Source organism: Hipposideros armiger, unplaced genomic scaffold (genome assembly GCF_001890085.2).
Source record: "Hipposideros armiger isolate ML-2016 unplaced genomic scaffold, ASM189008v1 scaffold_292, whole genome shotgun sequence".
NCBI lineage: Eukaryota > Metazoa > Chordata > Mammalia > Chiroptera > Hipposideridae > Hipposideros > Hipposideros armiger.
Window position 1 is genome coordinate 580,848 of NW_017731642.1, and position 19,087 is coordinate 599,934.

Here is a 19,087-nt window from a genome sequence, read left to right on the forward strand (position 1 = left end):
GGGGGAGTAGCTGTATTTCCCCTCTGCTCCATCCAGCGGTAGGCCCTGAAAGTTCACTCGGTCACCACTCTGAGGCAACGGACGTAGCTACTGTCCTCCTCTCCCAGGGTAGGGGGTCAGGGGGCCAGGGCCTGGGGACAGTGGGAGGGACGGGGGTGCGTTAGGAGGCAGAGCGCCAGCTCTATCTAGATGGAAGACCAGAACTTGAAGCGGCAGTGCCTCCATTTGCGTCTAGGGGTTTGGGGGAAAGCAGCTCGGTCCTGGGAGTGCGCCAAGAGGTACTGGGCAGGGTTCGGGGTCGGTGAAGTAGAGGAGGCCCGGGTCGCCCTGACTCCCGAGTGGCTGAGGCCCGGCCGGTGGCGGTGGAGGCGCCGGCGGAGCTGGGGGACTGCAGCCGCGCTCCAGCCACACTGGCCCAGGCAGCCGGCTCCAGGAAGGGGCACCGGTGTTCCGTTTCCATGCCCGCCTGGTCCCGGCCCTCCTCGGCCACCACCCGCCTCCTGGCGGCCACAGTGGAGACGCCGCTCACTCATTCATTCTGTTCCTGCTGGAATCCGGACACCCGGGGACTGAGCCCCAGGACTGGAGGGGGAGAGTCCTGGGGGAGCTCAGAATTGTTAATAGTGTCAGGCTTTTGCTGCTAAATCGAAATAAAAAGACGACGGTCTAGGGTCTCGTTTTACATTATTCACACAATGATTCCATCCTCTCTTCCCTTCCCACAATCGTATGGGCAAGTTCTCTAGGCAGAAGGAAGAATCAAGAGGATAATATTCTAAGTGAAAACCAAGGGCAAGAGATGTCCTAACGCCTGTCAACATGAGAAATATCTAAACATGTATAAGAGTTTATATGAGCCAAACTACTGAAGGCATATTCCAGGGAGCAAGATCTCAAATGCTTCAAAGAATAAATTGGCAGTTTTTTTTATGCATTTGAAATTAAGGAGGGGATGCAAGGATATTTACGTGAGGGTGGGGATTGGATTACAGGATAGTTAACAAGATTGTGTGCTTCTTGGAGGATTAATCCCTTCCAGGGATTAACCTTGGCCCAGCCAATTTGACACATAAAATTAGCCATTGTGAATTGAAGATTGACAATCTCTGTCAGTTAAATCGCTTGGGTAGAGAAGGAGGGCAAGAGATGAGTTGGGCGCGTGGACCAAAAAAAGGGGGTTCTGTGGAAAGTAATCTCACAGGGAGATCTGATCATAAATTCCTAACTGGGCAGATCATGGTGGGAAGTCACACCCCAGGCCTATAACTTCTTTAATGAAAGGTTTTAAGCTGGCCTGTCCATTGTTCTTGTGCTAATACACCTTTGAAATACCAGAAGTAATACACCTAGATATACCCCTGGTAATACCCCTAGATGAATGATAGATAATAGATAGATAGATGATAGATAGATAGATAGATAGATAGATAGATGATAGATAGATAGATAGAGGCTTAATAATAGGATGTATAGCAATAGATACAGCCTATTGGTTCTGTTTCTCTGGAGAGCACTAACTAATTCAGTATCTCCAGGGCCTGGTACCCAGCTCAGCCCAGACCCATCCCTCTCACCTACTCCAGACCTTGGCTCCAACAATAATACATCCTCTTCTGTCTGATCAGTTTTTCCTTTTCAATAGGTGATTTCCTTTGCATATTGTTGTTTCCTCTCATCTTAAAAAATATATATATTGATTTCAGCTCTCTTCCAGCTACTGCTCTGTTTCTTTGGTCCGCTTTGCAACAACATTCCTCTAAAGAGTTCTCTATGCTCTCTGTCCCTGAGTTCTCTCCTCCCACTCTCTTTGCTTGCCTTTTTATTGTGAAATGTCACACATATACCAAAATAGAGGAGTGGGGGATAAAAACAGAAGCATACCGCTTAATGATTTATCCAAAACAAATACCTTTGCTACCACCATCCAGGTCAAGAAATAGCACATTAGCAAGAGCACAGAAGCCTTCCCCAGTGCGCCTCCCTGCTCTCCACCACCTACCGCTGTCTGCCCCCAAAGAGAAGCAGCATCCTGATTCTTATAGAAATCACTTCCGTGATTTATTTTATTGTTTGACCATCTAGGTGTGCATCTCTAAACACTGTACTACTATAGTTTTGCCCGTTTCTTGAACTTTAAATGATGGGATCATTTAAAAATGTCATCTGTGGCTGACTTCTTTCATTCAATATTGTGTTGGTACAAATTCACTCATGTTGACATACCATATTTCCCCATGTATAAGACGCACCCTTTTTCGAAAAATTTGGGGTCTAAAAACTGGGTGATCTTATACAGTGGTTGTAGATTTTTTTTACTTGCATTTCCCGCAAGTGATGAGGAGTTGTATGAATTTTATGATGAATAAAACTTGAGTTCAATAACTTTATGTAATACATTTTTTTCAAATTTCAGACCCCAAAATTAAGGTGCATCCTATACATGGGGAAATACTGTATGTAACTGCATTTCGTGTATTTTCATTACTTTATAGAATCCCATTGCATTAGTTATCTTTTGCTGCATAACAAATTACCCCCCAAACTTAGCAGCTTAAAACTTACACTTATTATATCACATATACTCTGAGAGTCAGGAATCACTTGTGGCGTAGCTGGGTGTTCTGGCTTAGGGTCTCTCATGTAGTTGCAGTCAAGCTGTCATCTCTGAAGACTTAACTAGTGCTGGAGGATCCACTTCCAAATTCACTCACGTGGCTGTTGACAACTCACCACATAGGCCTATCCATAGGGCTGCACATGACATAGATTCCACAGAGCAAATAGTCTAAGAGAAAGAAATGTGAGAGCTCCCAAGATGGAAGCTGAAGTGTCTGTTACATTTTATCTTGTCACCTCATCTCAGAAGTGACACACCATCACTGCTGCTGTATGCTGTTGATCACACAGACCATTCTGGTCCAGTGTGGGAGGGAACCACCCAAGGATGTGAGCACCAGGAAGCAGGGATTGGGGACCATCTTGAAGGCTGCCTACCACAACCTTTGTATAAACGGAGAAAATGTTATTTATCCATTCTGTTGTCGATCAACATTTGGGTTGTTTCTAGTTTGGGGCTCTTACGAATAGAGCTTCTAGGAACATGCTTGTACATGTCTGTTGGTGCATATGTGCATGCATTCCTGTCGGCTACATACCTGGAAGTGTAATTGCTAGGTCACTGCCTATACTTGACTTCAGCTTTAGTAACTAATGGTGAACTGTTTTACCAAGTGATCTACACATTTAACCTTCTACCAGGAGTAGATGCAGTTTCCAGTTGCTACATGTCCTCAATACCGTAACTTGGTATTGTCAATCTCTTCAACTTCTGCCATTCTGGTGAGCATGTAGTGGTATCTCGTTGTGGTTTTAATTTGCATTTCCCTGATGGATAAAGCGCTTGAACAGCTTTTCTTATATATAGTGATATAGTATTTTATGAAGCAGTAGACATGGAGACACAGCAGTCAGATCCTCCTTCAAGGGAGGAGGGATTTGCTGCCCAGTGACAGGGAGTGTGGTCAGCTGACAGCTTCCAGCCAGCAGCTCCTTTAGGGGCAGGCTTGACTGCAGAGAACCCCCTCGTCCAAGGTCATGCTCGTCCTGGGAGCCCTGCTCTGACTGAGCAAGGCCATTTTAACCTGACATTAATGGGACATTAATGAGTAATATTCACCCCTGAGCCCCCACCAGGTTGGCCTTTGCTAGGCCTATATCAAGTCCACTTCCTTGCTCTGCCCAGTCCTGCTTCCTCCCCTTTTTGTTCACAATCAACATCTTGCATCACAAACTCTTTCTGGGGTCTGCTTTCCTATTGAGTTGTCTGTCTTTTTTTTTTTTCCTTACCAATTTGTAGGAGATTTTTGTTTAGTATGAATTCAAGTCCTTTGTCAATTACATGGGTGGCGAATATCTTCTCCCACTCTGGGGCTTGCCGTTTTCATTTCTTCATTGTGTCTTTGAAGAACCAAAGTCCTTCATTTGGATGTAATTCAATTTATCTTTTTTTTCTTCCTTTTAGACTTGTTCTTTGTATCCTACCTAAGGTCATGGATAGATTCTCCTATATTACATTCTAAAAGCTTTTGTTGTTTTGCCTTTCAAATTTAGGCTTACAAGCCACCTGGAATTAATTGTTGTATAAGACATGAGACAGACAGCATGTATCATTTTTTTCCCCAGATGGCTATCCTATTGTCCCAGCACCATGTTTTGAAGATGCCTTCCTTTCCCCCATTGCTCTGAAGCTCCAACTTGTCACATATATCAAATGTGTGAGTCTGTGGGTTCCCATTCTGCACCACTGGCCTCTTTGTCTGCTCTTGTGCCAATACCACGCTGTCATAATTCCCACTCTCTTTCAAGTCCACTTTGAGTGGGGTTTTTGTCTCCAGTTGTTCCACTGAAATTGTTCTTACGAATATCAGCAACACCCCCTCCTGGCTAAATCCAGTGGTCAGTTTTCAGTCCTCAGCTCACTTGCCTTCTCAGCAGCCACTGACACCAGTGATACCCCCTTCTCGTTGACTCAGTGTCTTCCAGGACATCACACTTGGTTTTCCTATTACCACACTGTGTGTGTGTCACAAGCCTTGAGTCAACTCTGACTCCTGGGCACCCTGTGAATAGTGACGTCCACAGTGTCCTGTCCTCACAGCCCTGCTCAGCTCATGTAGACTCACGCCTATGGCTTCTTATATGGAGTCATTCCACCTCATGTTTGGTCTTCCTCTCTTCCTGCTGCCTTCTATTTCTCCCAGCACTGTTGTCTTTCCCAAAGAACCCTGCCTTCCCATGATGTGCCCTAAGTGTGTGCTCCTACCCCATCTCCCCCATTTCCTCCTCCTCGCCCCAACCTGATGTCAGTCCTCCTCTGGGCTCAGACCTCTTGGCACTCATTTCTTGGGTGATCTCATTCAGCGTCAGTGTATAAATGCCACTTAACCCCAAATTTCTATTTCTAACTGAAACTTGTTCTCAAACTCCAGACTCATACACCCAGCTGCCTATCTAACTTTTCCATTTGAAGAATCTCAAACCAACATATTTAAGACAAAACTTCTAATCTTTTCTCCAAAATCTGTTCCACATCTTGCCTTTACCTTCTCAGCCGACAGCAACTCCATCCTTCTAGATGCTCTGGCACAAAACCCTAGAACTGTCCTTTCTCCTCTCTTTCTCTCATAATAGCACATTCAGTTCACTAGGAAATCCTGCTGGGTTGACCTTCAACATACGCACATCCCAAATCCAAACACCAATCCCACCTCCATGGCTGCCACCCTGCCAGAGCCTCCATAAGGACAAACAGACAGCTAGACAGTAGTCCCCGATTATCCTTGGAGGATACGTCCCAGGAGCCCCAGTGGATGCCTGAAACCGTGGGTATTACCAAACCCTATATATACTATGTTTTTCCCTATACATACATACCTATGATAAAGTTTAATTTATAGATTAGGTACAATAAGAAGTTAGTAATAATAAAATAGAATTATTACAGTATACTGTAATAAACATTATGTAGTCTCTCAAAATATCTTATTGTCCTGTACTTACCCTTCTTCTTGTGATGATGTGAGATAATGAAACACCTGCGTGAGGAGATGAAGTGAGGCGAATGAGATATTAGTCAGTAAAATAAGGGTTACTTGAATACAAGCACTATGTGTACCGAGACAGTCAGACAGCTGCTAAGTGACAAACAGCCAGGGAGCGTACAACAGCATGGATACGCTGGACACAGGGGTGATTCACATCTGAGACAGGACATCAAGAGATTTCCTCACACTACTCAGAACAGCACGCAATTTAAAACTTATGAATTATTTCTGGAATTTTCCATTTAATATTTTCAGACCATGGTCAACCTCTGGTAACTGAAAACTGCCAAAAGCCAAACTGCAGATAAGGGGGAGACTTCTGTACAGCATCCATTGCCTGACAACGTACGTACAAATTCCAGCGAGATTTCTGCAATAGCTTTCTAACTGGTCTTCCTGCTCCAATCCCCTCTCTCCTTAATTTCTTTTTTCTTTTCTTAACACAACAGCCAGAAGGATTCTCGTAAGACATAAGCCAGATTCCATCACTCCTCTGCTCAAAACCCTGCAGTGGCTCCCACTTCACTCAAAGTAGAAGCTGAAGTCCTTACAATGGCCTACAAGGCCCTCTGACTGCAACTTCCATCACCCGCCTGAGCTGCTTCGTCCACTCCAGCCGCCGGCCTCTTTGATGTTCTCCACGAATGCCAGAGCCTGTGTGTTAGCTTAGCTCTCTGTCTGGAACACGCTTCTCCAAGTATCTGCAAGGCCAGCCTCACTCCTTCCAAGCCGTGGCCCAAATGTCAGTTTTGAGATGACACCCATCCTGACCATGAACACTGAATCCTGCCCTTCCCTGTCTTATTTGTTTGTTTGTTTGTTTTATTTGTTTATTTGGGGAACGGTGTGTTTCTTCAGGGCCCATCCCGCAAGTCAAGTAATTGTTTCAATCCAGTTGTGGAGGGTGCACCTAGTGGCGCGTGGGGGAATTGAATCGGCAACCTTGGTGTTTATGAGCACTGCGTCCTGCGCTATAACCATCTGAGCTAACCGGCCGTCTCTCCCCCCTGCCTTCTTAACCATTCTTTGCTCTTTTTTCCATCACACTTACCACCTTCGCACATACTGTTTAAATTACCTATTATGTTTATTTTTCATTTTCTTTCTCCTGCTTCTAGAATGTATGGCAGGAATCTTCATCTGCTTTTTGTATCCCAAGCACCTACAACAGTAGACAACAGCCAACAGTTAGCTTTGTCCTCTGCCCTTTGCCACAGCCTCAGGCCCCCAGACCTGGAGCTGTGAGGAACCTCAGTGATGCAGCTTCCTGTTGTAGCTCAGCTGTAGGAAGCCGTGTGACAAAAGCAGACACACGGGCACGGAATGCTGTGCAGCACCCTGTAGGGGAAGGGACCTGCGTCCCAGCACCAATTCTGTCACCAGCTGCGACAAGTCACTTCTCTTCTTGGGGTCTTCATTTCTGTCTCTCTCTCTCCTGTCAATGCCTGGCCCTCTGTGGGTGCAACTGGGAGTGCAATTTACTTCAAATCAGAGCTGCAGAGAGGGTGCCCGCCAAGTTCTCCCCACTCACACACAGGCCGTTACTAACTTCCCACGGCAATTCCGCCCCATGGCGGTGGCTCTAAGACTAAAATCCAGGGATTTCGTTTCTGTCTCTACATTCCAGCTCTGTTTATATTAGGCTCTGGAGAGGTTGCAGGGCAAGTACTTGGTTCAATTAGATTATAAGTGCCAAATGCAAAGAAAACTTTACAAATCATGCTGAGTGAGACAGAGCAAGGCTTTTTTTTTTCTTGCTCTAAAATGTATTCTTTTTAACAGACTGAAACATTCACAATTCTACTCAAAACAGCATTTTAGCATTCCCAAGCCTAGACTCCCATCTGAAACGCGCTGCTCCTGAAGTGTCACTGCTGACATTTTGTGACATACCCTGTCATTAAGTCAACAGATGTGAAAGATGTGGAGGTTTCAGTGTATAAAGAAATAATGCTGTGAATCACAACACTACAGTTTCACCTCCAATTCTCAAAAGCACTTTGCTGAAAATCACATTAATCCTTATAATTTCCATGATAATAGGCCCAAATTAGTGTTTTCTGAGTAGAGCTGGGGCAAGGGATCATGGGAAAAAGAGCTGCAGGGTCCTGAACCAGGAGCTGGTTGTGGGGAGAGCTGCCACTCCACAACCCTTGGCAGGGGTGCCATGCTTACCTTTAACTTGGGGCCCCTCTCCTGGTGCTCCCCATTCTCTCCCTATGTGTTGTCATGTCAAGAAGAGGGATTATAGGCTTTTGGAGAAATTTGAAAAGTGATGCACAGCACAGCCAGTGACTGCAGTCCCAAGGATATGGTAGAAAATCAAGAAATTTAAAAGCTGGAGAAACTTTGGATGTGACTATAAGTAGACTAATTTTACAAAGATATCGATGTAGACTAAGGTGTATAAATGAGGGTGGCTATAGTTATTCCAATAATATTATTGGGCGTCTTCCTGGGAATATGCAGATGTGGTTTAAAGATCATGATTTTTAAAAAGTCTCATTGAATTTTAGTCACATGATTAATTTTTTATCAAAACATCTATCAGCAAATTTGATTACCCTCCCTCCCTATTCATCTGAATCATCTCTAAACGACTTTCACAGTCAAAAACAAAAACACATTTTCCCTTGAAGGATGATCAGGTGCCAACGCGACTGTTCAGAAGAATATTTCAGAGGTCCCTCAATTATTTCAACCAGTGAAAGGTCCAAACACTCCCTGGGCTTGGGCAGCATCTGAGTGAAAAGGACACCACTAAAGGAATGGCAAATCTTCTACAAGGACTCAGACTTGCTTGGACGCAATCAGTATGTTGGGAAGAGAGTGGAGGTTTTTGTTGTTGGGGGATGAGGAGGGACAGGTTGAGGTTTTGAGGAGGGGTGCAGAGAGCAATAATCAAAATCTTTTATGGCCACAATATACAACACACTTTTCACTTTTTAGACACCCCTTTTCCATTGTCACGCCGGATTGGATTCAACTTGGAAAATTCTGGATATTTTTTAGTTAGTGAACTAGCTTCCGCTGTAACATAAAACTGTCTTTGCCAATCAGATAAAACGTTTGCAACAGGTTTAAATGCACATTACTCTCATGGAAGATGACCTCGCTGGTCCTAATTTTTACTAAATAGAACTCATTCCCTTTGAAAATAAGTACTCTAATCCATCTTTGTAAATAGAGGGACTACATATTTTGAGTTCCAACTTTTGAGACCGTTTTCTATGGGTATCTCATGTTTCTGCACACCTTGTGAACAGAGCCACACAGCTTTGGTTCCAGGCTTTCCATGGCTGCATAAGGAACAGCATTGGAAGACAGGGTGTCTCCCTCTTGGACAACTTTGCTTGCAGGCCCTTTAAAAGATTAGGTTTCCTGAGTTTGAAATTCCTAAGCCATGACACAAACACACTGCTTATGCAGCAACAGCCTGGGTTACTCCCTATCACCCCATGGAACTTGGGGGACAAGAGGAGCAGATGGGGACATGAAGCTCACATGGCCTGCGGTGCCTCTGACCTGAGTCTCCTGTCTTCTGCCGGCATCCACGACACTGCGGCAGGTTAACTAGTTGGATTGCACATTGGTAAAACTCTCACTCTGCACATTCTTGACAACAAACATACAAAATATTCAAATTTCGTAGAATAAAAGGATTTCTTTGTCCTACCTGACTTCCCACCTCTTTCAAGCAAACAATACTCTAATCCAGTTCTAGCACAATGAATAAATATGGATTGTCTTCTAGAGTTGCAAAAGGTCTTCATGTTTCCAGCCAGAAAACTGAGAAGTACATTTAATGTATTAGAGGATACATGTAGGAAAGAAAAAGGTTAGATAAGAATAACAAAGATTAAAGGGAAAGGAAGTAATCCTAGAAGGTGGAAATAGAAATGGATTACAAAGCATGTCTTTAATTTTGGTTTCTTAATCCCACAGACTAAACCATTCTATGCAGAAGAAAATTATAGCCCTATTGCCCTCTACTGGAATCAGGCTGGAAACTACAGGGCAATAGCTCGAAGTTGCTCTTTGTGGAATCTGCACACCTAGGTGGTATCCACTGCTGCCATTATCCAGATTCTAACCTCATTTGTCCAGATTTCTGAACCTCAGGCGTTCAGAATGAAGAGGAACACAGCCCCCTTTGCATACTCAGCCTGACAGGTTCATGCTGAACCACCTAGTGCTGAAGAGAGTGGACCACCTTCCCACACTCACCTTTAATTTGTAGCAGCCACTGATTGCGGGGACCACTAACAGAGCTGCAGCCTTTGCTGGAAGAACCCCTCGCACTTCTGCCCTCACCTGCCCCACTTTCATTCCATGCACAACAGTTGTTTAGAACCCTCCCCTCATCTATGAACCCCATCACCAAACCTACTCAGTTCCATCTCAAGAAGTATCATTTTGCCCCTGGGGACTACAGTAGGTCAGTGAATGCCATCCCCTCGACTCCCGCAGTCACAACTTGTGAACTCCAATGCTAAGTGTCAAAGGTCCAAATCTTCATTTTAGCTTAAATGTCACCCAATCGGTACCTCAAAGCAGCGTTTACAAATGTTTTGATCATGCACTGAAGTCAGAAAGAATATATAATGCACCAATAAACGATTTATTTATAAATTATAGAAGTGTACAATTGTACAATATATTATGTACATTATAAAACACACAAAAATAGAAATTTAAAAGGATGAGATTAAATACAAATAACCATTTTAACATTTTCCCAATGGACTGATCATCTGCACAGCCCTGGGATGTTCACACCCCGACCTGAAACCACACCTAAAGCATGCCAATGTTTGCTGTATTTGGATTTTTAGCTCAGGTTACAAGAAAATGTACAAGATCACAGCTTTTTTTTAAATTTTGCAAAATAGCCCTAGCATCAAGTTTAAATATGTGAAGATGTTTGATGTTAACTTCTTAAGACAATATATATTTGGACTAATCACTGCACAGCTGGTAAAATGTCACGTTATGTTCACCAATAAGCTGTTTCACTTTAAGGCAGACTATGACAGGGGAGTTCACAGAGTTCAATAAGAACATTTGGGGAGGAAAATGCTTTAAAGAAACACAAAAATAAAGAACGAGGATTTGCTTTTTCATTTCTTTTTTTTTAAGCTAACAAATAGCACCTAAAATAATAATCCCTCTGCCTACAGCGGAAAGACTTAAAAGAAAAAAAAATGGCGTTTCAAACAATGGCCATTAGCTAATGCGACAGATTAAAATGGATTGCCACACATCTGCCTGCCCTAGTACCAGTGAGTCCTTAAGAACATGAATGTTCTTTTATAGCCCCAGTTTCCAATCAGACCCAGGCACATAGAAACTCAGTAAATATGTAATGAATGATCAACTGCCCCTCCAAAAATCTGAATTACTTTTGAAATATGAAGTGTCGCCAAAGAACACTCCAGTGTCTGGATAAACACTGCGGTGAAGCATAATACGTTCAGAGCCTCAGTACATGCCACACCTCCTCCCCTTTCCCACATCAGTCCCCGGGCCTCTGCCTCCACCGACCACCCGGGGCCTGAGTTTCCCACAGTGCAGGGGACAGAGCAGGGGATAGGCTTGTCCCTCTCCAGCTGGGAGAAATACGACAGTATTGTTCTAGCAGACAACCTTATTCAATGTACTCCTTACGTTTTAAAAAATATTCACAAAAACTAAAAAAAAAAAAAAAAATTTTTTTTAAACGACATGAACATCTGACTTTGAGATTGATATGCACATAGAAAACAATGTGGGGCCTCAAGCTTTATAACACCAAAATTTACAACTGCTGGACTTTCCATTGTGGTCTCCTCATGGGAGAGTTACCTTCTAATAACACTTCTCCAATTTAAAGAGATAAAAATATTACACAACTTAAGTAACAATTTCATATATAACCTGTGTCGCTGTGTATACACACACTGAATGTTTTCATCTGTATGTTCATCTGTTCTGTGGACAAAATGTCACTATTTCTTGATGGGACCAAAACTGAAACTACACTCAAGAAGGGTTTTCACTTGATTAAATGCAAACCAGGGTAAGTTAGTTATTACATCTCGAACAAGAGAAAGAAGGGATGCGGAGTTCACAGACTTGCTGGGGATATGAGAACCATAAGCTGAAGGCTAGGTTTTTTCACTATTGCGGTATGGAGTTTACCTAAAGTATTCATTAGAGGAAAGCGTATTTATTTGGTTGGGAAGTACATATATACCACACAAAGGGTAAAGGAAAACAGACTGGTGGGTTGAGGTGATGCCGTTTTTTTAAGCACTGTGGTGAGTTATTGGGTTGTGAAATCATTCTTTCTAGTGTCAAACAGAAAAAAAGCCAGCTGTATGAATGAACTTAAAAAGGTTAAGACAAAACAGCCACTGGAATATACTTTTCTTGACAAGTATTGTTCAAGAAAACCCAGACATGTGCACACACACAGTTTTGTTTGCTCACTTACCTCGCCTTCACACCCACGTTTTCTCTAACCTCTCCTTTCACTCATCGCTACAGGCTGGCTCACTCCCTTCCACCACTTAGGTGACCAGCAGCTGCCTCCCCTGACACTGGAGCTTCCCAGTAAAACCTGGCTTGAAAATTAAACCCACCCTCTACTTGTAAAACGAAACAAATCCTCAGTGGCAGTCCTGCCTGCCAAGGAAAGGTCTCACGGCTTTAAAAAAGAAAAACAGGTGATGGAGGTTCCCATGAAAAGAACTACTTCGGACATATTATAGGAAATATTAACATCCTCAATTTAGAACCAAAAGAAACCATTCATGTTTCTGGTAATTTTCAAATTTTATTTCCAACTACCGCCATTAACAAAATACCAGTGGTAATTCTGCATGGGAAGTGGCCACCTTAAGTAAACAAGGTCACAAATTAGTATTCCAAAAGTGCTTTGGCCTATGGAGGTTTTCATAGGAAAGGATTATTACAATCAGTCCTGTATTACAGACTAATGCTTCCTCCGTATCTAGTAATAAAAATATTCATCTTACCTCAATGATTCATCATGTATACACTGCTACTCTTTATAAGCACTATCTTTCAGGGTTGTACTGTGTGAGTGGGAAATTCTCCGACTCATGGTTTTTTCTATAGTATACAGAAATAGCAGTCACTTCAGCAGTAATGTACAATTATTAAATTTTTAGTTGAAAAATAAAAGAATTATCCTATTACATCCTTTCTCTGGGAGTAAAAAGACACACACCACTACAAACATAAAATGAGTCAAACTTCTATTTTATTGACAGGAGTCCAAAATGAATACAAAAAAATGCCTCCTTTGCATGTTATATATTTTTCTCCTTAAAAGGCTTCTGATAGAGTCAGGTAGATTAAAAGCTAAGAATGTGTTTCGGCTTTCATAGTGAACCTTTTTAAAAAGGTTTAATAACATAAGTCACCAACATCAGAGAACATATGGTCCCACAATCATTTTTAGATCTATAGCTTATAAAAAGAATTAGATCTTGCACTGATCTGCTAAAATACAGGCTTAAAAATGTTTTAAGCCATTAAAAGCCATTTTTACAATCTGTCTAACTCTGGGCAATTAAGAAAGGAAAATCCCAAAATGTAGCCCTCTATATTATGTGGAATGTGAGAGAATGCCAACTTATGACCAAGATAGGTAAAAATAACGGGCTGAAAGCTATGAATGGAGCTGTTATAAATAGTCTTGTATCACTGCAAATGTCAGTAAGTGAATGATAGAGCTTATCAAGATTAAAATTTGAGATGTTACTTAACACATATTTGTGGTGTTTATCATACTTTGATGTTTGCTAAAAATAAAGCTGAACAAATAAAAGTTGCTCATTTATAGACTGTTTTTCATGTACCTTTACTTTTACTGGGACCATAAATTGATCAGATAATACATAGCCCACACTTCCAGACAGTTATAACAAACGGTTTATTATCATTTGCAGATGAAATTAATGCACCATCCCATACTTGAAAGGCTTTAACAAGCCACAAGCATTTTTCAGACTGTACCAAGGCACCAGCACTGCCCAGTTATATTATGCACCCATTTCTAGTAAAGAACACCTTCCTCAACATCAGTTCTACACTGTTTCTGGTTTATTATACACTTCCAAAACAGTGAAAATGTGAAAACATTGTGGTCCGTTTGTAGTACTGCTTAGTCATCATCTTCCTCCTCTTCTTCCTCTTCCTCAAAGCTATCTTCAAAGCCCTCGCTGTCTTCCTGGTCTTCATCCCCCTCTACTGCCGTGTCCCACTGTGGGTGATTTTCTGGCACAGGCTTAGCCTCATGAACTTCCAGCTATAAAGAAGAATTAAATGTAGGCATCAGAAGTTTGGGGATAATAATGGAAGAAATATCTGGTAAAGAAAAGGTTTTCTTTGGCCAAACCAATTATAAAGAAATAGATTTTGTGGTTATAATTCCAAATTTAAGACATTCATTTAGAACAGACATCTCAGAAAAAAAAAAGGTAAATCTACCTAACATGTAAATGTAGTTAAATTTCTAATACAGTTCAATATTTTGATTTTATGGAAACTATACTATTTATTCGGTGGCATGAATGATTAATAACTGTGATCCTTGAGCAAGAACACTTGAATGATATCTTAGTAAGTCGTCTGATGAGGGAAGAAAAACTCAAATGTGACTTTCAAAGAGGTATTTTGCAGCCTCCAGGCTCATGCAGTAGAATGCTATAGCCAACGTTAAGAAATACGGTGCCCTTGTGGGGAACAAGAGGCTCCTCTTTACTGGCTCCCTTCACTTTGGGACTCCAGTCCACAGTGAAACAATACTGCGGTACAATCTCTCTAATGCCAGAGTGTGTTTCATAAAAACCTCAAGTGAAATGGTAAACACTAATGGGAGTGTGCTTCAAATGACACCTACACAAAGAGTATACTCTAAAACGCTAAAGAACAAATTAGTTTCAGAAATTAATAAACACTCCAACAGAACCTGTGGGAAAACACATGCGCTTTTCTAACAGAACCCCTTTGGTGAGGCACTGTCACGTTACAGCATGTTATACAGCACAATTAAAAGGTATCACTTGAGTAATTTATATTCAAGGCTCTAAATCATTACACTACTTTAACTTAACAGCTCCAGTTTATTATTGAAAGAGTAGTCCATCAAGTGTACCATGTACAAAATACAAGATGACCTCTTTTGCTCTCTATGACTACTCCTTGTTGCAAAACTAGAAATGCTTCCCTAGCACATTAAGCACTTATTCAAACAGACAACCATATTTATTGAAGAGTCACTATTCTTACCTTTAAAGGTTTTATCTGATCCAAACCCATATAGGAGTCTGATCTCAGAAACACTGTATACTGATAATTTCCAGGCTTCCCTGGTGCAGGAAACTTAAGTTCTACCTAGAAGATAAAATCAGCATTTAAAACCTGTATCTTGAGGAGTGGAAGAAACAACAGCTCACTCCTAAAATTCCTAGACCAGGGTATTTAATAGCTAGGTCTTTACTCAGATGACACAGAAAACCCTAACAAATTTACAGACGTTCTAACACACACACACGCACACACACACACACGCACACACACACATATATGAAAGGAAATCAAATTGGATAGAACTGATTAGAGTTCATTTGTATCTCCACAATTTAAGAAAGCATATTTAAAGTAACTAAGTTCTGTGCTAACCATCACCTTGACAACTTGAAAAAATGAAAGTATGAAAATAAAATAAATGGGGTGGCCAGTTAGCTCAGGTGGTTAGAGCTCAGGCTCATAACACGAAGGTTGCCGGTTCAATTCCCACATGGGCCAAGAAGCTGTGCCCTCCACAACTAGACTGAAGGCAACTACTTGACTTGGAGCTGATGGGTTCTGGAAAAATGCCCTCCACAACTAGATTGAAACAACTACTTGACTTGGAGCAATGGGTCCTGGAAAAACACACTGTTCCCCAATAAAATTTCTAAAAACAAACAAAAAACTTATTAAAAAAATTAAAAAATAAAATAAATGAAATGTTGGAATTAATAGACTTTACTAGAAAGGCAATCATTCTCACCAAAATTTCTTATTTCTAAGATAAATGCTGTGAGATAATAAGAAAAAATACATATACATATACATATATCTGCTCCCAGTTCCTGACAGAGCTCCTGTAACTTCCTAAGTGATAAGAATACTAGGAGCATCTTTTGTTCTAATATTTGGTCTTTGACCCTGGTTCATAAATCTCTTGGAATTTCCTGGGTGATAGGAATGTGTTTTGTTCTAATGAACTAACTCCTAGTGGGTTCCTAGATGAGGGCTGGTCACCAGAAAGACATGCTTAGATGCCTGGAACGTTCAGTCCCACCCCCTATTCTCCGGAGAGGGGCTGGAAGTTGAGTTAATGATCTACATGCCTATGTAATGACGCCTCTATAAAAATTCCCAAAGTAAGGGGTTCAGGGGAGCTTCTGAGTTGGGAACATGTGAAGGTGATCGGAGAGTGGTGTGCTCAGAAAGGACACGAAAACTCTGCGCCCCTTCCAGCATACCTTTATCTATGGATCTCTTCCATGTGGATGTTCATATATATCCTCTATCATAGTCTTTTATAATAAACTGGTAAATGTGTTTTCCTGAGTTCTGTGAACCATTCTGGCAAATTATTGAACCCAAGGAGGGGGTCATGGGAACCCTGATTTATAGCCATTTGGTCAGAAGTACAGGTGACAACCAGGGACTTGTGACTGGCATCTGAAGTGGAGGAGTGGGGGCAGCAGTCCTGTGGGATCTGACGTTATCTCCAGGTAGACAGTGTCAGCACTGAATTAAACTGTAGGATACTAAACTGGTGTCACCGAGAATTATTTGGGGTGGGGAAAAACCCACATATCTGGTGTCAGAAGTGTTGTGAGGGTGACAGTAGTATGAGAGTAAAGGAGCAACATATAGGAAAATGGAGTTTTTCTTTTACAAATGCCCAATGCCTTAAAACAGCAAGAAAATATGTTATTTCCTATCAAATCATAAACTTCAAATACAAAGAAGTTTCAATTGTACTTGGGCAAAAGAAGAATAAATTCTTAAGATGACATTTGGGTGTTCTGGTGATCTGCCTCCAATCTCCAAAATCCAGATTTTGTAGGCAAGATTATTTATTAAAATATGCCGTTAAAACAAAATTTTAAAAAAATTATGGGAGAACCATTTTTAAAAAATTAATCACACACTTTGGCCTTTCTAACTGTAACATAAAACCTAAAATTCATAAAAGAAAAAAATTAGTCATACTCTTAAAAAAACTCCAATATAAATAAATGAATAAGCAAAAAAATATTTATATTTTCCCTTGGTAACAACCTTAATAGTAAAACAAACGGGACAAATATTTGCAACACATACCACAAAGGTTGGTTTCATAACATTTAAAAAAAAAATTCCAAAACCAACTTAAAAGACCAATAACCCAACAAAAATGAACAATCCTCACAAATAGATACAAGAAGAAATACAATTCAAACACAATGAATTTAAATATTCGGTTTCACTCGTAAGAGAAATAAAATTTAAACTACACTGAATACAACTAGCATAGTAAAAACTAATGCAGGCAAGAATCATCAAAATGAATGGGGGAAAAACTGTTGGAGAACAGGATATTCACATAGTGCCCAAATATCTCCCCACAAATGAGAGGGGGGAAAAAACCTTTTACAGGAGAGGAAAGCCTTAACTAAATGATCAACCATAGTATCACCAATCTGGGGTGATATAAACTGATATAATGTGTCCCTGATGTGATACAATAAGGTTACATCACCTATGTTGCATTTTTGTCAAAAATATTTAAGATGAATACAATCATGAGTAACCAATGAGACAAATTCAAATTAAGGTCTATTCTACAAAATACCTTGCCTGGACGCCTCAAAAATGTCAATGGCATGAAAAATTAAAAAAGAAAAAGGCCAAGGACGAGTTCTAAAGAGGAGTGGCAACCAAATGCAATATGTGATCCTTGACTGAATCCTGAATTTAAAAACAAAACAAAACAAAGACGCCGGCCAAGTGGTGCAATGGTTAAGAACTGGCTTGGGACGCCAGAGGGCCCCGGTTCAGATCCCACATATGAGGGCCGGTGACACTGCCCTCCACAAAAAAAACCAAACAAACAAACAAAAAAAACAAACAAACAAAGACTATACCAGTATTAGTGGAGTATTTGAGGAAAGTTGAATACAAACTGTATGTTAGACAATAATACCATATCAATGTTACACTTCCTGAATATAAAAAGTGTATTGTGCTGATGTAAAAGGCCCTTGTTCTTAGAAGATACAGGTTCAAGTATTGAGGGATATAATGTCATGATGTCTGCAGGTACCTACAGTGGGACAGAGGGGTGAAATACGCATGTGTGTGTGTGTGTATACGTTCTTGGTGTCTACACATACAGAAAAAGATATAAAACATAGATGGCAAAATGTTAATTGGTCAACGTAGATTAAGGGGGTCTTTGAGGGTTCATAATACTGTGCTTAGAACATGTTTATAGGTTTCAAAGTTTTTTAAATAAAAAATCAGAGAGAAAAGGCAATGCTGAGGTGTCAGTTTTCACCTTTCTGATTAGCAATGACATTCAAAATGTCTGAGACACTGAGAAGCAATGAGCATACTTAAACATTCATTCTCCCTATGGAGACATAAATACCTAGCTCTATGTATCAAAATTACAAATGTACAGAGCCTGATTCACTAATTCTACCTCTATGAACCTATCTGACAGATATGCTCACACATATACAAAATGACATGTGAGGTTATTCACTGAAGCAAAGGACAAGAAACAACTGGTAAGTCCATTAAATAGTGGAGTACTAAATAAATAAACAAACATCCACACAAAAGAATAACAAGCAACTACAAAAGCAAATGAGGAAGCTTTTACTGTACTAACATGGAACAAATCCCAAGTTACACCACTGAGAGAAAAAGGTAGGGTGCAGAATATGGTATATGGCACTTTTTGTGTAAAACTGGGGAAAATACATGAATGTATTTGCTTGTAATTTACATACAATATCACACGAAGAATAGAAATTCGAAAACATAGATGGCCTCCACAAAGGGGAATGGGTGAGTGAGAGACAGGGATGGAAGATGTTTCAATATGTACAGTTTTATGTCTTCTGAAATATTAACTAGGTGAATGCGTTATCTATTCAAAACTAAATAAAATTTAAATTAAAAAAATTAAATTGCTCTGTCAACGACATACCTGTAAGTTGTCTCTAACTCTAAGTGTCAAATAAACAAACTACTTCATACATTTATACTTGGTTATAAATGGGAAAAAAACTTTCTGGGTTAAAAATCAACTTCATAGAACTATCTCAAAATTTAAAAGCCTTGCTCTTGTCCAAGGCCAGGCCGACAGAACCTTCTTCCTAAAACGGTAACATAAGAAATCAAGAGCAAAAGTAAGAAACAGA

The 19,087-nt window shown here is 40.8% G+C and overlaps 1 protein-coding gene across 1 annotated transcript in view; it reads right to left on the minus strand.

Moving 5' to 3' along the window:
- Window positions 1-12,852: 12,852 nt before the first annotated feature.
- The window catches only part of SEC63 (SEC63 protein translocation regulator), a 72,766-nt gene continuing 66,531 nt past the window's right edge, over window positions 12,853-19,087 (minus strand). Inside the window, exons 18-19 of the mRNA XM_019658966.1 lie at window positions 14,904-15,008; window positions 12,853-13,920 (exon numbers count right to left, since the gene is read on the minus strand). Of these exons, the coding sequence (XP_019514511.1) occupies window positions 13,777-13,920; window positions 14,904-15,008 (249 nt within the window). The 3' untranslated portion in view covers window positions 12,853-13,776. The remainder of the gene's footprint in view (window positions 13,921-14,903; window positions 15,009-19,087) is intronic.